At 50.7% G+C, this 13,851-nt stretch overlaps 1 protein-coding gene across 1 annotated transcript; it reads left to right on the top strand.

Moving 5' to 3' along the window:
• Positions 1-2,237: 2,237 nt before the first annotated feature.
• On the top strand, positions 2,238-13,557 carry LOC129385543 (uncharacterized). The gene is made up of 2 exons (XM_055072188.2): positions 2,238-2,797; positions 13,334-13,557. The coding sequence occupies exons 1-2, from the start codon at positions 2,686-2,688 to the stop codon at positions 13,555-13,557; spliced, it is 336 nt and encodes a 111-aa protein (XP_054928163.1). The 5' UTR covers positions 2,238-2,685.
• The last annotated feature ends 294 nt before the right edge of the window (positions 13,558-13,851 follow it).

The raw sequence follows: 13,851 nt of genomic DNA, 5'->3' as shown, positions 1-13,851 counted from the left end.
CACGCGATAGACATGCGTGGTTGAGCAATGGTATTCTTTCCTTTACAGAAATGTCAAACTAAAACGCGCCGCTTCTATTGTGGTATAAAGAAAGTTTAACCTGCTTGCATTTCGATGTAACTATGGGGCGTTGTATACAATTTATTCTTGCAATCATGCTTGCTCCCCATTCTTAGTGGGCCGCCGTGGTGAAACGTGCTAGACGCGAGTTGGCATTCCTTGCCTGTTGCTGCCAGAGTCTCTTTCAAGCCACTTCCGGTCCCTGTTTGTCGAACGCTGGGCACTGGCTGTTACCGCGCAAACGTGAAATTTCTAAAAAAAAGATTATACACTTGCATAGCTTTTAGCTCCAGATGAGCCCAGGTTTGAGTTGGGAGGATTACACCCGCTCTGGCTTGAGTGGGCGCTCTCAAACGCGACCGCCTAGCTCGGATCGGCAAAAGTTCTGCCGAGCTATGTCTCCACCAACTCCGAGCGAAAAACAAAATTTAGCTGGGGTTGCATCATGTCATGGCGTAACAACAGCACCATCTGTGCACACGACACGCATATGGCTGAGTGTTGGCTTCTTTCCTCTACACAATGATACCAAAGTAAGATGCGTGGGCAGTGTGCGGCTGCAAAGATATCAGCGATAACGCTACAACATGTTTTCGTTACATCTGTTTAGCAAGCAACCCCATCTGACTGTTTCTAAAGGCGTCTCATGCTAAAATTGCTGCGGCATTCGAAACATACTCGTTCGGTACGCTCATTCTGAGAAGCCACATGCTGGTCCGACACTGCAACAGAGAAGGCGAAGAGAATGAACTCACGGATTTGGCATGGCAAGGTTGGTTGTATGACGTCATGCTCCCTTCTAGTTTATTTCCTTCCTCCATCTTTATATAAGCGCCTCACAAAAGCTTCGCATCAACGTCAAATTTCAGCACGTACGTTGGACATTACATCACTTTACCTGCATAAAAAAAATACGCGCCGCATTACTCGTGCAAGGTCCGTAGTTTATTTTTCTGAATCTGTACCGGGTGCGGGCCTAACACGAGGCCGGTTTATGGCTACTCAATAAAAAGCCGGAAGATCCTGAGCCCTGTGGAAATCAATGTTATGCTAAACAGTATGCGGGGAGCCTACCAAGTTAGCTAAACGAACAGGAGGGCACAGAGCCATAGGCTTCTGTTTTATGACCTACATGACACGCATGTTATGATGGTCCCGTCATGACCGATCATTTATGTTCGTCACACACTCTTGTGATACTATTCCAATTTTGGTACATACCAAGACGTAGGCGGCTGCTTCATGACCTACGTGACGCGCATATTATGACATTCATGTCATTGTCGCGAACTTTGTCGCGTGTCACTGATCTCGGGGGCGTGCGGATATTAGGAGAGATGGAGTCGGAAGGCGCAGGGCAACACAGCAAACAGGTTCTAATTACCCAAACTCAAACGAAAAAACTCAAAACTCAATTGACTAAATATAAAACTCCACTAAGGAATATTAAGCCTTGCATAGCCTAAATACGTCCTTATCCTCGTCTACGTTCGCCCTTGGCGGTTCGTAAGCGAAAGTCAGGCAACCCTAGCCTATGGTTGCGGCGCTATCAGAAAGGAGTGTTCTTACAAACTTCAGTCGTCTCACGTGTCTACGAGACCCATGCCTGTCATCTCTTCCTCATTGCCGACGCCGTAGAAGTTGCTGCCTTGATTGCTGCCGGCGTCCCGAACTCCGTCGGTGACGCTGTACTCCGGCCTCGCTCGCTAGGCCTAACGCTGTGTTCCGCCGCTACTTCTTCGAGTGCCGACGACGCGGCCCGAGGACTATCGTACGTGCTGGTCTCAATGTGAAGGGGGATCCTTCCTGCAGTGCCCGGCACTGCCGTGAGAGGCGGCAGCAGGTCAAAGGAGCCTCGCTCGAACGTCGCTGAGGTCGACGGCCACACCCTGGATCGCCAGCGTCACGGGTTTAACCGAACCTCCATGGTTCCCATCGCCAGTGCGATGCTGACCCTCCAACCTTCTTGGCCCAGAGCCTCGTCGATAATGCCAGCTCAGCGCCACTTCCTTTCTTTTTCCGCCGCATGTCTCTTACATATGACAGTCATGACCAATCATTTATGTTTGTCATGCATTCTTATCCCACTATGCCAATTTTGGCACATACCAAGTTAGCGAAACGACCATGGAAGCACCAAGACGTAGGCGGCTGGTTAGATGATGGCAAAGTGGCAAATGTTCTCCAAGAAATGCTTCGCGTTTAAAATACCAAACTGTAGTCGGGCGGTAATGCAAATGAATGAAACCACTGGCGGACGACTAGGAACGTGTTTATAGTCGCCTACGAATTTTTCGGACACATACTAGTGCCATCTTGTAGGGGTTAGAGGAATTAATCAGCCCGCAAGTATGCGTGTCCCACTTAATGAAATCTTTTTCTCAGGTTTTCGCACTCGAAAGTTGGAGTGCGGACGTTACTCATGAGGCCGGCCGGGCCTCACAGGAGGAAATATGGTACCTCTAAAACTGATAAGAATGCTACCGCACCCTTTGACTATTAGCGACAAGTAAATTCTGTCTTTTTTTTTACCCATGCACATCTCGTAGGCATTTCATTGTATTCTTATTTTTTTTTTCAGATTCACAAGGCGGGAAAACTAAGACAGGGTCGGACTCAGACGGGATGGGCGAACAAACTACGGCACGTCCTGAAGAGCCAAAGCCAAAGCCAGGGCCAAAGACGCCGCCGCCCAAGCCGAAGTCAACTACGCCTACAACCACCACTACTTCGACATGTAAGCAGCTTTGTGGTTTTATTACGCCAACAGAGCGATCTTCAGATCTACACCTTGTGCTACTACGCCTTGTGGTTAATAGCAGCTCTGCGCGAATACTCGATGTTTGGAAGATTTAGTATACTTTCCTATTTGGCCGGTATTCGACACACGAATTCCGTTTCGAAGGTAAAAAATATTATATTCCGTTCCATTATTATAGAAGCAGTCGTTCGAGGTCGAAGGCAAAAGTTTCGATGCAACAGCAGGCTCTTCTATGGGCGTGCGCAAGAAATAATGTGAGAAGGCGACCAAACATACTTCCCCGCCCAGAACATCTTCATTTTCTGTTTCGATCACTGCCATGGACGACGCTGCTCCTACTCCTGCTGACAGAGGAGACGCCACGATTACGTCTCCTGTCTTCTCTGCAAAGCTTCAGCTTCCAGCTCTTCGCACAAGAATCCTGGAGCTTGGTTCATACAAGTAGCGACCCATTTCGAACTCCGGCGCATTACCTCCCAGACAGCAAGGTACCTGAGCGTCGTCGCCATGCTATCCTCCGACTTTCTAACGGGTGCGCCTTCGGCCACAGTATACGACGACCTAAAACGCACGGTCCTGCAGCGCCTCGAGCCATCGCAACAGGGCAGGCTTCAACAGCTCCTCTCCGAAAGGAACCCGCTGACCAACAACTGTCCCAATTCCTGTACCGGCTGCGTCAGCTGCTGGGTGGCCACTCCGCAAACGAGAGCCTGCTTCCAATTTTGCGCTAGCTGTTCTTGCAGCGTGTCCCACTGTCCGCACACATGGTGCTTGTGGGTTCCGCCGAGACAAGTCTCGCATGGCTCGCTGCATCCACTGACCGCATATGCGACTGCTCGTCTGCGTCACGGCTGCCTATCACCGTTGCGAGAGTCTCAAGGGTACGAGACCTGGAGGAAACACTCGACCGCCTTACCAGCGCACCGGAGAAGCTGACGACGGGTGGCAACATAGGGGACATACTTCGGCGCAACCATTCGCCTTCACAGTCTCGCAGCGCACATAGGACTCGCTGTGCCGAATCGCCAACAAGCAAGTTGCGGCACCCAGCCCTATTCGGGGACGGGAAACGCACCGGCCAGTCGCTAACAGCGGCATGCGACATCGGCCCTCGCGCAAGGCGTCTATTCTGCGTGGTCAACCACATCATCCGCACCCGCCACCTCGTCGACACCGGAACCGAGCTGTCTGTCGTTCCCGCCACTGCCGGAGATCACCAACGCGGCAAGTCCACAAGCACGCTCCACGCAGTGATCAACACTGACATCGCGTCGTATGGGCTACGGTCAATAACAGCAGAATTCGGACACGGGCGCTTGCACAGATAAGTGCTTGTGATCGCCGACGTCAGCTTTGCCATACTGGGTACGGACTTCCTCAGCCATTTCAACCTAGATGTAAGTGTTCGCGATCGGCACCTAAGGGATAACGCCCCATCCCTCACTGCAGTTGGCCTGCAGTCCAACCTCATCTGGCATCCGTACGTTTCGGCGGGTCTCAACGTGCGACAAGGTACTTGCTGAGTATCCGCAACTCACGAAACCCCGAAATGATGCGCTGCCCGTGAAACACAAGTTGACGCGCTATATCCCCACCATCGGCCCACCTGTCGTTACGCGGCCACGGAGGCTCGCTGGATGGAGATTGGAAGTCGCCCTCTGTGTGTTCGAACGCATGCTTCAGCTCGGCGTTATCCGTCCTTCCTCGAGCAACTGGTCTTCTCCACTCCACCTGGTTTCAAAGCAGCGCAGTGGCGACAGGCGGCCTTGCGGTGATTACCGAGCTTTGGATGCCGTCACTACTCCGAATCAGTATCCCTTCTCCGGATACATGACTTTGACGCTGGTCTCGCACGACCCAAAATATGCAGCAAGATCGATTTGATGACCACATGCCATCAAATTTCTGTCGACCCCAGCGACATTCCGAAGACAGCAATCACTACTCCATTTGGCCTGTTTGAGTTTCTGCGTGTGCCATAGAGTTTGAAGAAAGCGGCCCAAACTTTTCAAATGTTCATGGGCGAGGTTACGCGCGGAATCCCGTTCATTTTTGTCTACCTTGTCGACATTTTTGTTGAAGTCGCACAGATGAAGACCACAAAGAGCACGTTCTCATTTTTATTTCAACGACCGCATGAACGCGGCCTGGTCCTAAAGCACCAGAAATGCATTTTCGGAGTTGAAGCCCTGAACTTTTTCTGCCATCGCATTTCACTCCGAACCACTGGAATCACCGGTGTGTGCAATCGAGGACTTACCCTCTCCAACCTCCTTCAGAAAGTTGCGCCAGTTTCTGGGGCTCATAAATTTGCACAGAAGCTTTATAGCATCCCGTGCATAAGTTCTTCAGCCGCTTACCGACATGCTGCTTCGTGGCTACAAAAAACCGCCCACCTTCCGCTGGTCCTCGGAGCATGAGCACTCCTTCCAGGAAGCCTAAACGCGGTTTGCCCCTGCAGTGTTGCTGATTCATCCGTTGCCCGACACCCCAACTCGCCTTTTGGTAGAAGTGTCGACCATGGTAGTGGGTGCAGTACTAAAGGAGCACGATGGCACAGCCTGGAGGCCGCTTCGTAACTTCTCAAAGCGCATTTCACCACAGAGAGGGATATATATCTATATATTATAATACCGAGACCGATCAAGTTGTCCAGCCCTGTTTATTCCAAAAAAGGCGACACCCCAGCTCACGCGCGATGAAGTAGAAGAACAGGGAAGATGATGATGGCTATGTACAAATGAAAACGACGATGTACATTAATAGTGCTTACACTAACTTCCCCCCGTCATGGAAGCGGCCAGTCTGGGTGCAGATTAGAGATTATCGAAACGGGGAGTGAAGGGCTTCATCCGCGAGACGTGAACAATTTCGGCATTCCGGCGGCGCCGGTCAGTGACGGAGTGTACTGGGCGGACGAGATAGTTCACTGCAGATGTTTGCTGCACGACGGTGTATGGGCCAATGTAGCGTGGAAGGAACTTCTCACAGAGGCCCGGGGTGCGGACTGGAGTCCAAAGCAGGACTCCAGTCCAGGTTGAAAACGTAGGTCACGGCGTTTGTTGTCGCAGTAACGCTTGCGCTCAGCTTGGGTAGCTTCTGTGCTTTGCCGGGCGATTTGACGGCAATGTGCAACTCGGGCAGCAAAATTTTCTGGAAGCGACGCGTTAGGCGAAGAAGGTGCGAAAAAGAGTTCTCTGGCGAATATGGTGGAAGGAATACGTCCATACACAAGGAAGAAAGGGCTGTAGCCGGTAGTCCGCTGAATAGCAGTATTATATGCGAATGTCACAAAAGGAAGTATTTTATCCCAGTCAGTGTTGTCAGGACGGATGTACATGGAAATCATGTCAGACAGCGTACGGTGGAAGCGCTCAGTAAGGCCATTCGTTTACGGATGATAAGTAGAAGTAGATTTGTGGACGGTATTAGTGGCCCGAAGAACTTCCTCGAGAACTTGTGAAATGAACGCCTTGCCACGGTCACTGAGAAGAACACGAGGAGCCCCGTGGCGCAAGACGATGGTGCGCAAGAAAAAGTCGGCGACCTCAGAGGCGGTGCCGGATCGCAGATGGGCACTCTCGGCATATCTTGTTAAATGGTCGACCGAAGTGACAATCCAGCGGTAACCGGAGGTATCAACGGCAAGGGACCATATAAATCAATGCCAACAAATTCAAAAGGTGTGTCCGGGCAAGGGAGAGGTTGTAGTAAACCGACAGGAGGGGATGTCGAGCGTTTGCGGTGCTAACATGACGCACAAGAGGCAATGTATTTGGCCGCCTTTGTGGATAGGCCAGGCCAGAAGCAGCGGGTCCTTATGCGGTAGGAAGTCTTGTGGAAGCCTAAGTGGCCAGCCGATACGTCGTCGTGAAGTGTCTCTAATATTGGCAAGCGAAGACAGCGAGGTAGAACTGGGACCTACCGGTGACCTGTTGGGTGGTAAACGTAGCGGTGTAGCACGCAACCTTGAAGGCGGAATTGTTGAAGTTGGCGTCGCAAGCGGCTGTTGTGTGGTTCGGCGAACCCACTAAGGCGATCCATGAGAGCTCGACAGTAGGAGTCGACCCGCTGAAGTGAGACGAAATCAGAGCGTCATGAGAGCGTAACTTGGTCCAGGGGCGTTATCGAGAGCTGGTGTGAGGCAGGCGTAGCATCGGAGTGACTTGGTGGTGAAGACGATGGCGCGTTACCGGGAGAGAGCGAGAGTGGGCAGCGAGACAATGCGTCTGCATCATGATGACTTTCTCCAGACTTGTACGTTATAGTGAAGTCATATTCCTGCAAGCGGAGTATCCAGCGTCCTAAGCGTCCTGACATGTTTTTCATCAATGACAGCCAACACAGAGCATGATGTTCGGTGACGATGGTGAAGTGGCGGCCGTAAAGGTATGGGCGAAATTTCTGAATCGACCAAACGATAGCCAGGCACTCTTGCTCTGTAATGGTGTAGTTCCGTTCAGCTGGAGAAAGTGTTCGGCTGGCATATGCTATGACTTGCTCTTTAGATGCTGTATTACGTTGCAGAAGTGCTGCGCCAATACCTTGTGCGCTTGCGTCGTATGGAGTATGGTGGGGGCTCGATTATCGAAGTGGCGAAGCACTGTTCCGGAAGTAAGATGCCGCTTAAGAGCTTGAAAAGCCGACTCGCAGTCGCTAGTCGACGTGAAAGAGGCACCGGAAACCAGTAGCTTGTGTAGAGGAGCTGCCATTGCTGCGAAGTTGCGTATAAATCTACGAAAATATGACGCCAAGCCGAGGAAACTACGTAGATCTTTCTGTTGCTGGGGGCGAGGAAACTGGAGAACGGCACTATTCTTTTCGGGGTCAGGCTGGATGCCATCTTTTGAGACGACGTGACCCAATACTTTCATCGTCTTGCTGGCAAATTTGATTTTTTTTTGTATTGATCTGGACACCAGCATTCGCAAGGCACTTGAGAACTTCGTCTAATCGATGAAGATGTTGGCTGAAGTCAGACGAAAAGATGACAATATCGTTCAGATAACAGAGGCATGTCTTCCATTTGTGACCACGAAGTACGTTGTCTATCACGCGCTCAAATGTGGCAGGAGCATTACAAAGGCCAAAAGGCAGCACGCTAAATTCATAAAGGCCATCCGGTGTAGCGAATGCGGTCTTTTCTTTGTCAGTATCGTTCATCGGAATTTGCTAATATCCTGGTCGAAGATCAAGGCTGGAGAAATACTCCGCCCCTTGTAGTGTGTCCAAAGCGTCGTCAATTCGAGGTATTGGGTATACGTCCTTGCGTGTGATCTTATTGAGCGCTCGATAATCGACGCAAAAGCGAATGAAGCCATCTTTTTTTTCTTTACCAGGTCCACGGGAGAAGCCCATGGGCTAGACGAAGGTCGTATTATCTTCCGCCCAAGCATGTCAGCAACCTGTTGTTCAATGACCTTTAGTTCGGACGGCGGTACACGATAGGGGCGTCGTCGCATTATAGCGGAACCATCGGTTTCGATGCGGTGTGTAGCCGCAGGAGTTTGGCTCAACACAGGGGAACAGCTATCGAAGCAGGCTTTGTGTTTTGCCAAGGCCACCATTAAGGCTTCGGACTGCGCGGCTGGAGAACAGCTGGAGGAGGGAAAGAATGATCCAAACCTGAGGTTGGTGCTGGCGATGAAGAAGGGCAAAGCGTGACTATAGAGATAGGTTGAGTGTCGGCGAGGGTTGCCACAGTCATCCCTTTGGGCCGCATCACAGGATCTGGGGTCGTGTTGCAAGCACACAAAAGGGCGCGGCCGCGTGAAAAACCGGACGAGACAGGTGGCAATGAACTGCGCGAGAAGTACAGCGGGAAGAAGGGGCGAGTAGGGCGTCTCCGTCGGCGATCTGACTGGATGTTACGGCTACAACGTCTTCGTGACGAGGACGCAGGACGTAGTCTGCAGCGATGGTCAAGTTCACGCATGAAAGTGAAGAATCCGTAACAGGTTCAAGCTCTGTATCCGTGATGTGGACAACTTCCTCTCTACATGAAATGACCGCTGAAGCAGAATGTGGGAAGTCCCAACCCAGTATAAGTTCATGGATACACGTTGGAAGGATGATAAACTCGATGTGGTGGCGTATGCCGTCGATGAGAACACGAGCAGTACACTGTCCGTCGGGGTGAATGAATGCATTATTAGCACCACGCAAGATAGGTCCAAGATAAGGCGTTTTTACTTTACGGAGCCGGGAACACAGATCACTCCGAAGAACAGAAACGGCGGCACCGGTATCGATGAGAGCTGACGCGGGAACACCTTCGACAGTCACAGAAAGCATGTTGGCCGGGCGAACAGGAGGAATTCTTGAAGACCGATAAGAAGCAGGTTCCCCTCCAAAAACTGCAACAGTTAGTTTTCCGAGTGCTGGTCGACAAGATGGGAAGTGGCGCGAAGCGGTGATGTAGAGCGCCGGTAAGGCGATGGAGAACGACGTCTGGCCGAATGGGAACTATGAGGCAGATTGGGAGCAGCTGGAGGAGACGGAGAACGATGCTGAGGGAACGAGTACGATCCGCTGTGGTTCCCATCGAAGCCAAATGGTCATAGGAAACGCCAGTAGGCACGGAGGTTACGGTAGGGGTGAGCAGCGAAGCAACATCCGTGTAGGTAGGTGTGGAGCGCGCTACCGGAGCAAGATGCGTCCTGGGTGTAGTCATCGCTGTCAACTCCTGCTTTACGACCTCGCGCAAGTCGAAGGTGGGGGTCGGGGCGCAGGCAGCAGGTGGGCGCCTTAGGTCTTGTAGTTGAAGCTTTTCGCGGATGATGGTGCGGATAAGAGCACGTAGATCTGGAAAATGGGGAATCTGAGGATCGCTGCTGTCATGTGGAAGACGAATAGACTGCAGCTCGTCGAGGCGTTGACACGTTGAAGTGATGTCTTGTACAGAAGCCGGATTTTGCACGATTAAGGCATTGAACGCGACAGGCCCAATGCCTTTTAAGATGTGGCGAACGCGTTCGGCTTCCGTCATGCTAGGATTCGCACGGCGGCACAGAGCCAAGACATCCTCTATGTATGAGGTGTAAGACTCTTGGGGAAGTTGGCGGCGCGTTCCCAGCTGCTGTTTGGCGACTTCTGCAAGGCCAGACAAGGAAGCGAAGATTTGCCGCAGATTGGAGGTAAACGTGGACCAATCCGCGATGTCGGATTCGTGGTTGAAATACCACGTCTTTGCAACACCGGTCGAGTAGAAGGCGACGTGCCTAAATTTCTGGGTGTCGTTCCACTTGTTGCAAGAACTCACGCGGTCGTAGTGGTCGATGCAATGTAGTCGTAGTGGTCGACGTCATCACCGTGCAGTCTCGCAAAGACAGGGGGAACGCGCTGAGGGATCGTCACAGTCCAAGAGGGCGCCGCAGGCGGGGTCGTCTGTGTGGTAGGGTTAGAGACGCCGGAAGGGCCGGGGTTGGAAGTGTCCATTGCTGTAGGGGTAGCTGGGTGCAGGCGGCGACTGGAACGGAGCTCCAGCGAGGACGGGAACGCGAGCGGAGATCGGGGTCTTGACCTACCTCCACCACTTTATAATACCGAGACCGATCAAGTTGCCCAGCGCTGTTTATTCCAAAAAAGGCGGCGCCCCAGCTCACGCGCGAAGAAGTAGAAGAACAGGGAAGATGATGATGGCTATGTACAAATGAAAACGGCGAAGTACGTTAATAGTGCTTACAATATATTACAATAATAGGGCTTACAATAATAGTGCTCACAATAATAGTGCTTACAATATATTATGATAGGAAAGCTGAGAAGTCGGCATGAATCGAAGCCACAGAAGCTCGCAACAATACCTTTGGGAGGGAGGTGTTGGCCATCTCTTGCGTTGTCAAGCATTTCCGTTTTTTTTTTTCTTGAATGCTACAGCTTTTACATTCTGACCGACCACAAGCCGCTAGCCTTCATTTTCAAGAACAACAATTCCTCGTACTCAGAACGTGAGCTTGGCAACTTTCCTTTATTTCCAAATTTTCTGCGGACATCCGCCATATCTCTCGGACCGAAAATGAGGCAGCTGACGCACTTTGGCGGATCGGTGCTGTGCCTGCTGGCTCTTTGGATTTCCAAGGCATAGCCTGCGCTCAGCAAAATGACCCCGAACTCCGCCAATTGCGGGAAAAATGCTCGTCGCTCCAGCTTGCGGAGGTGCCGCTTCTCTACACAACGCTGGTCACGTGCGACAAATCGCAGGCAGCTCCTCGCCCGTTCGTGCCCCATCAGTTTCGGTGACCGATATTCGATCCACTGCAGAGGCAAAGCCATCCCGGCGGCATCAGAGCGACACAGAGGCTTACCACATACCGCTTCGTCTAGCCAGTGATCAAAAAAGATGTTCGAAGCTGGGCAAGGAGCTGCCAAGCCTGTCAAGCCGTAAAAGTACGCGTTCAGCGGTGCAGCCGTTTCAGCCACAAGAGAGCCGTTTCAATCACGTGCATTAGGACTTGGTGGGGCCTCTTCCGCCCTGTCAAGGTCTGACATATGACGAAATATGGCAGCCCCGAAAAGAGCGAGTATGAGGCTTCTGTTGAAAAGACCGCGCATAACGAAATGATTTCCCGCTCCGCTTGCGAACACCGCACACGACTGCGAAATGTGGGTGCGATGTACACAGCAGCGTGGTGCTATCCACGCAGTTTTTTTTTTTCACCAAGCCCGAGGAGTGGTTCAGGACCCCATTAAAAGAATAAATGCAGAAGATGACGCTTTCAGTGATATTTTTTTTTTAGGCTATCGGCAGAAAAATCATGAAAGAATATTTAAAATGTCCTCAGAAATAAATTGAATGCGGTGTAAGAACGTTACGCATTTACGATTATACGAACTGATTTACCGATAGTTATAGTGACCGTAAACAAACGTGGAATTCCTTAAACGACATATTATGACACACTAAAAATACATCACCGGAACGCAGAATGTGCGACAAAGTTCTCAATGGCATAACTCTCGCTCAGTATAATAATAATAATGTCTGAAGTTTCGCGTCCTTCACTTCCCGGGGTGATAACGGCTTTACGAAGCACATCGGCACGAGCTCGCGGAACGCACTTTATTTGCATACTGTTACACACGCAGAAAGGGCACGAAAAAATTGTAACCTTAAATGACGATTTCCACTTTTTTACGGTGATATTGAAGTTGCGCCGAATAAAGCACTGGTAGAACTGACTTTTTTTTTTTTTAGGAATACTGTCTATCTCATCATATATTATGGCCAGGAAGGCACACAAAATTTATGTTCACAGATGCTGATTTCACGCATTGAAACATATTCACGTATATAGTCGTATTAGAATAATTAAAAATAACGAAAAGTTATATTTACAACCATGAAAATATCAATGCATATGCATCTAAATGAGAAAGAGACAAAAAAAAGAAAACTCCGCAATTTTAACAACAGAAAGAGCGCTCAACTCAGTAAGACACAAGCTATCAATAAAAATGAAAAGAATAATACAAGAAGGGGCTCTTCTATTGTCTGCCAGTGATTGGTCTGGAAGCTTCGCGGAAGGATCAGTGGCGTCCAATGGGCGAGATCTCCTCCTTTTAAATAAGAACGAGCCACCGGTTCTCGCTTTCTGATTGGCTGGCAGGAGCTCTATCTTTCGCGGCACTGTGCGGACTCGATGAGACTCCGCATACACACATACGTGGCAGTAAGATAAAAAAAGGACTTCTTCACGGATGTATACAGGTCTGACAACTGACGCATTCAACACTGCGAAGCTGTAGAAGCAAGTTTTCACACCCTTCATAAGTACAGTGTAGGAGTCTGCTCTTTGGCTCACGGCCAGGCGCGAACGCGGCATCAGGGCCAACGCCTCCTAGATAACACAAGGCCGGTGCACTTCGATCCGTGACGTCATGCTACCTTGCTCGACTGCCATAGTATCTAGTGGGGACGCTCCCGATCGAGCCGCGGTGGTTTTGGCGTCATCGTCTTCGTCACGCTGGGCTTGGCAATGGAAATTTCGGTCCAAGTAGCATGATGTCACAAATCGGAGTGCACCGGCCTTGTGTTATCTAGGAGGCGTTGTCAGGACTCGGTTGCTGCTGCGTGGGAGCGTGGGCGTGGCTTGTTGTTTCTAGTGGCGATTTCCATGCATGCTGCCTCGTAGCATTACATCCGTGCGAAGGTCTAGCTGATCTTCAGCGGGGAGGCGGCAAACCGCGACCTCAGAAACAATAATCACTGATTATTGACTGAAAGACAAAACGTGCAAATAAGTCATCTATGTCAATCAGATATACGTAAGGTAACTGTTTCGAGGAAAAAGAAAATTGCAACTCTAGCTGTTCTTTGATTAACGTGTCGCATCAAGCACGCCATTACGTCTACGTCGTCACCATCGCACGAACACAGCTGGGAAACTCCCCTTCACAGCTGCGCTGTAAAAGTTGTTTCTGCAATCGTACACATTGTATCTAGCGAAGCAGCAACACCGGCCAGTCGAGAAAAGTGGTCTGCTTGACATCGCAAGCTCCCGCGTTTTTCAGTGCCACCGAAGATATTCACCTGCACGTACGCCGAGCTGGGTGTGCTGAACATCATGGTGCCTCCGGACGGCGTTTGCGACATCATATTCTTCACGGACGTCTACTACGACGAGTACACCAAGAGCATAATGCCCCAGTACTCACTCATGGCTTACGAAGTGATCTTGAACAAGACCAAGAAGTACACATCTACCCAGTTCGGTACTTCCATGGCAACGGGGTGAGTTTTGTCATTTGTCCTATACGTCAGCCCTTTCCGTAAGAGACGGCGTCACTAAGCACGACCCCTCAAACTCCCTTAGCGTGACCACAGCTTGAGGGGGTAATTACGTTGGCGCCAGATATTATAGCCTGGAATGATGTGAACTCCTGCTGTCTTTTCGTTTAACTTTTTTTTTGTCGTTCGCTTGTTGACACCGACAGCGCTTGCTGCGAGTGTGACGATGCCACTTGGCTTCATCGATGGGGCAGTTGTGCAACCAGACAAACAGACCCCCGTATTCTAGTACGTCTGTCCA

The sequence above is a fragment of the Dermacentor andersoni genome, chromosome 7, assembly GCF_023375885.2.
Source record: "Dermacentor andersoni chromosome 7, qqDerAnde1_hic_scaffold, whole genome shotgun sequence".
Classification (NCBI taxonomy): Eukaryota; Metazoa; Arthropoda; class Arachnida; order Ixodida; family Ixodidae; genus Dermacentor; species Dermacentor andersoni.
Note: the sequence above shows the minus strand (reverse complement) of the source record. Positions and strands in the feature narration are given on the sequence as shown.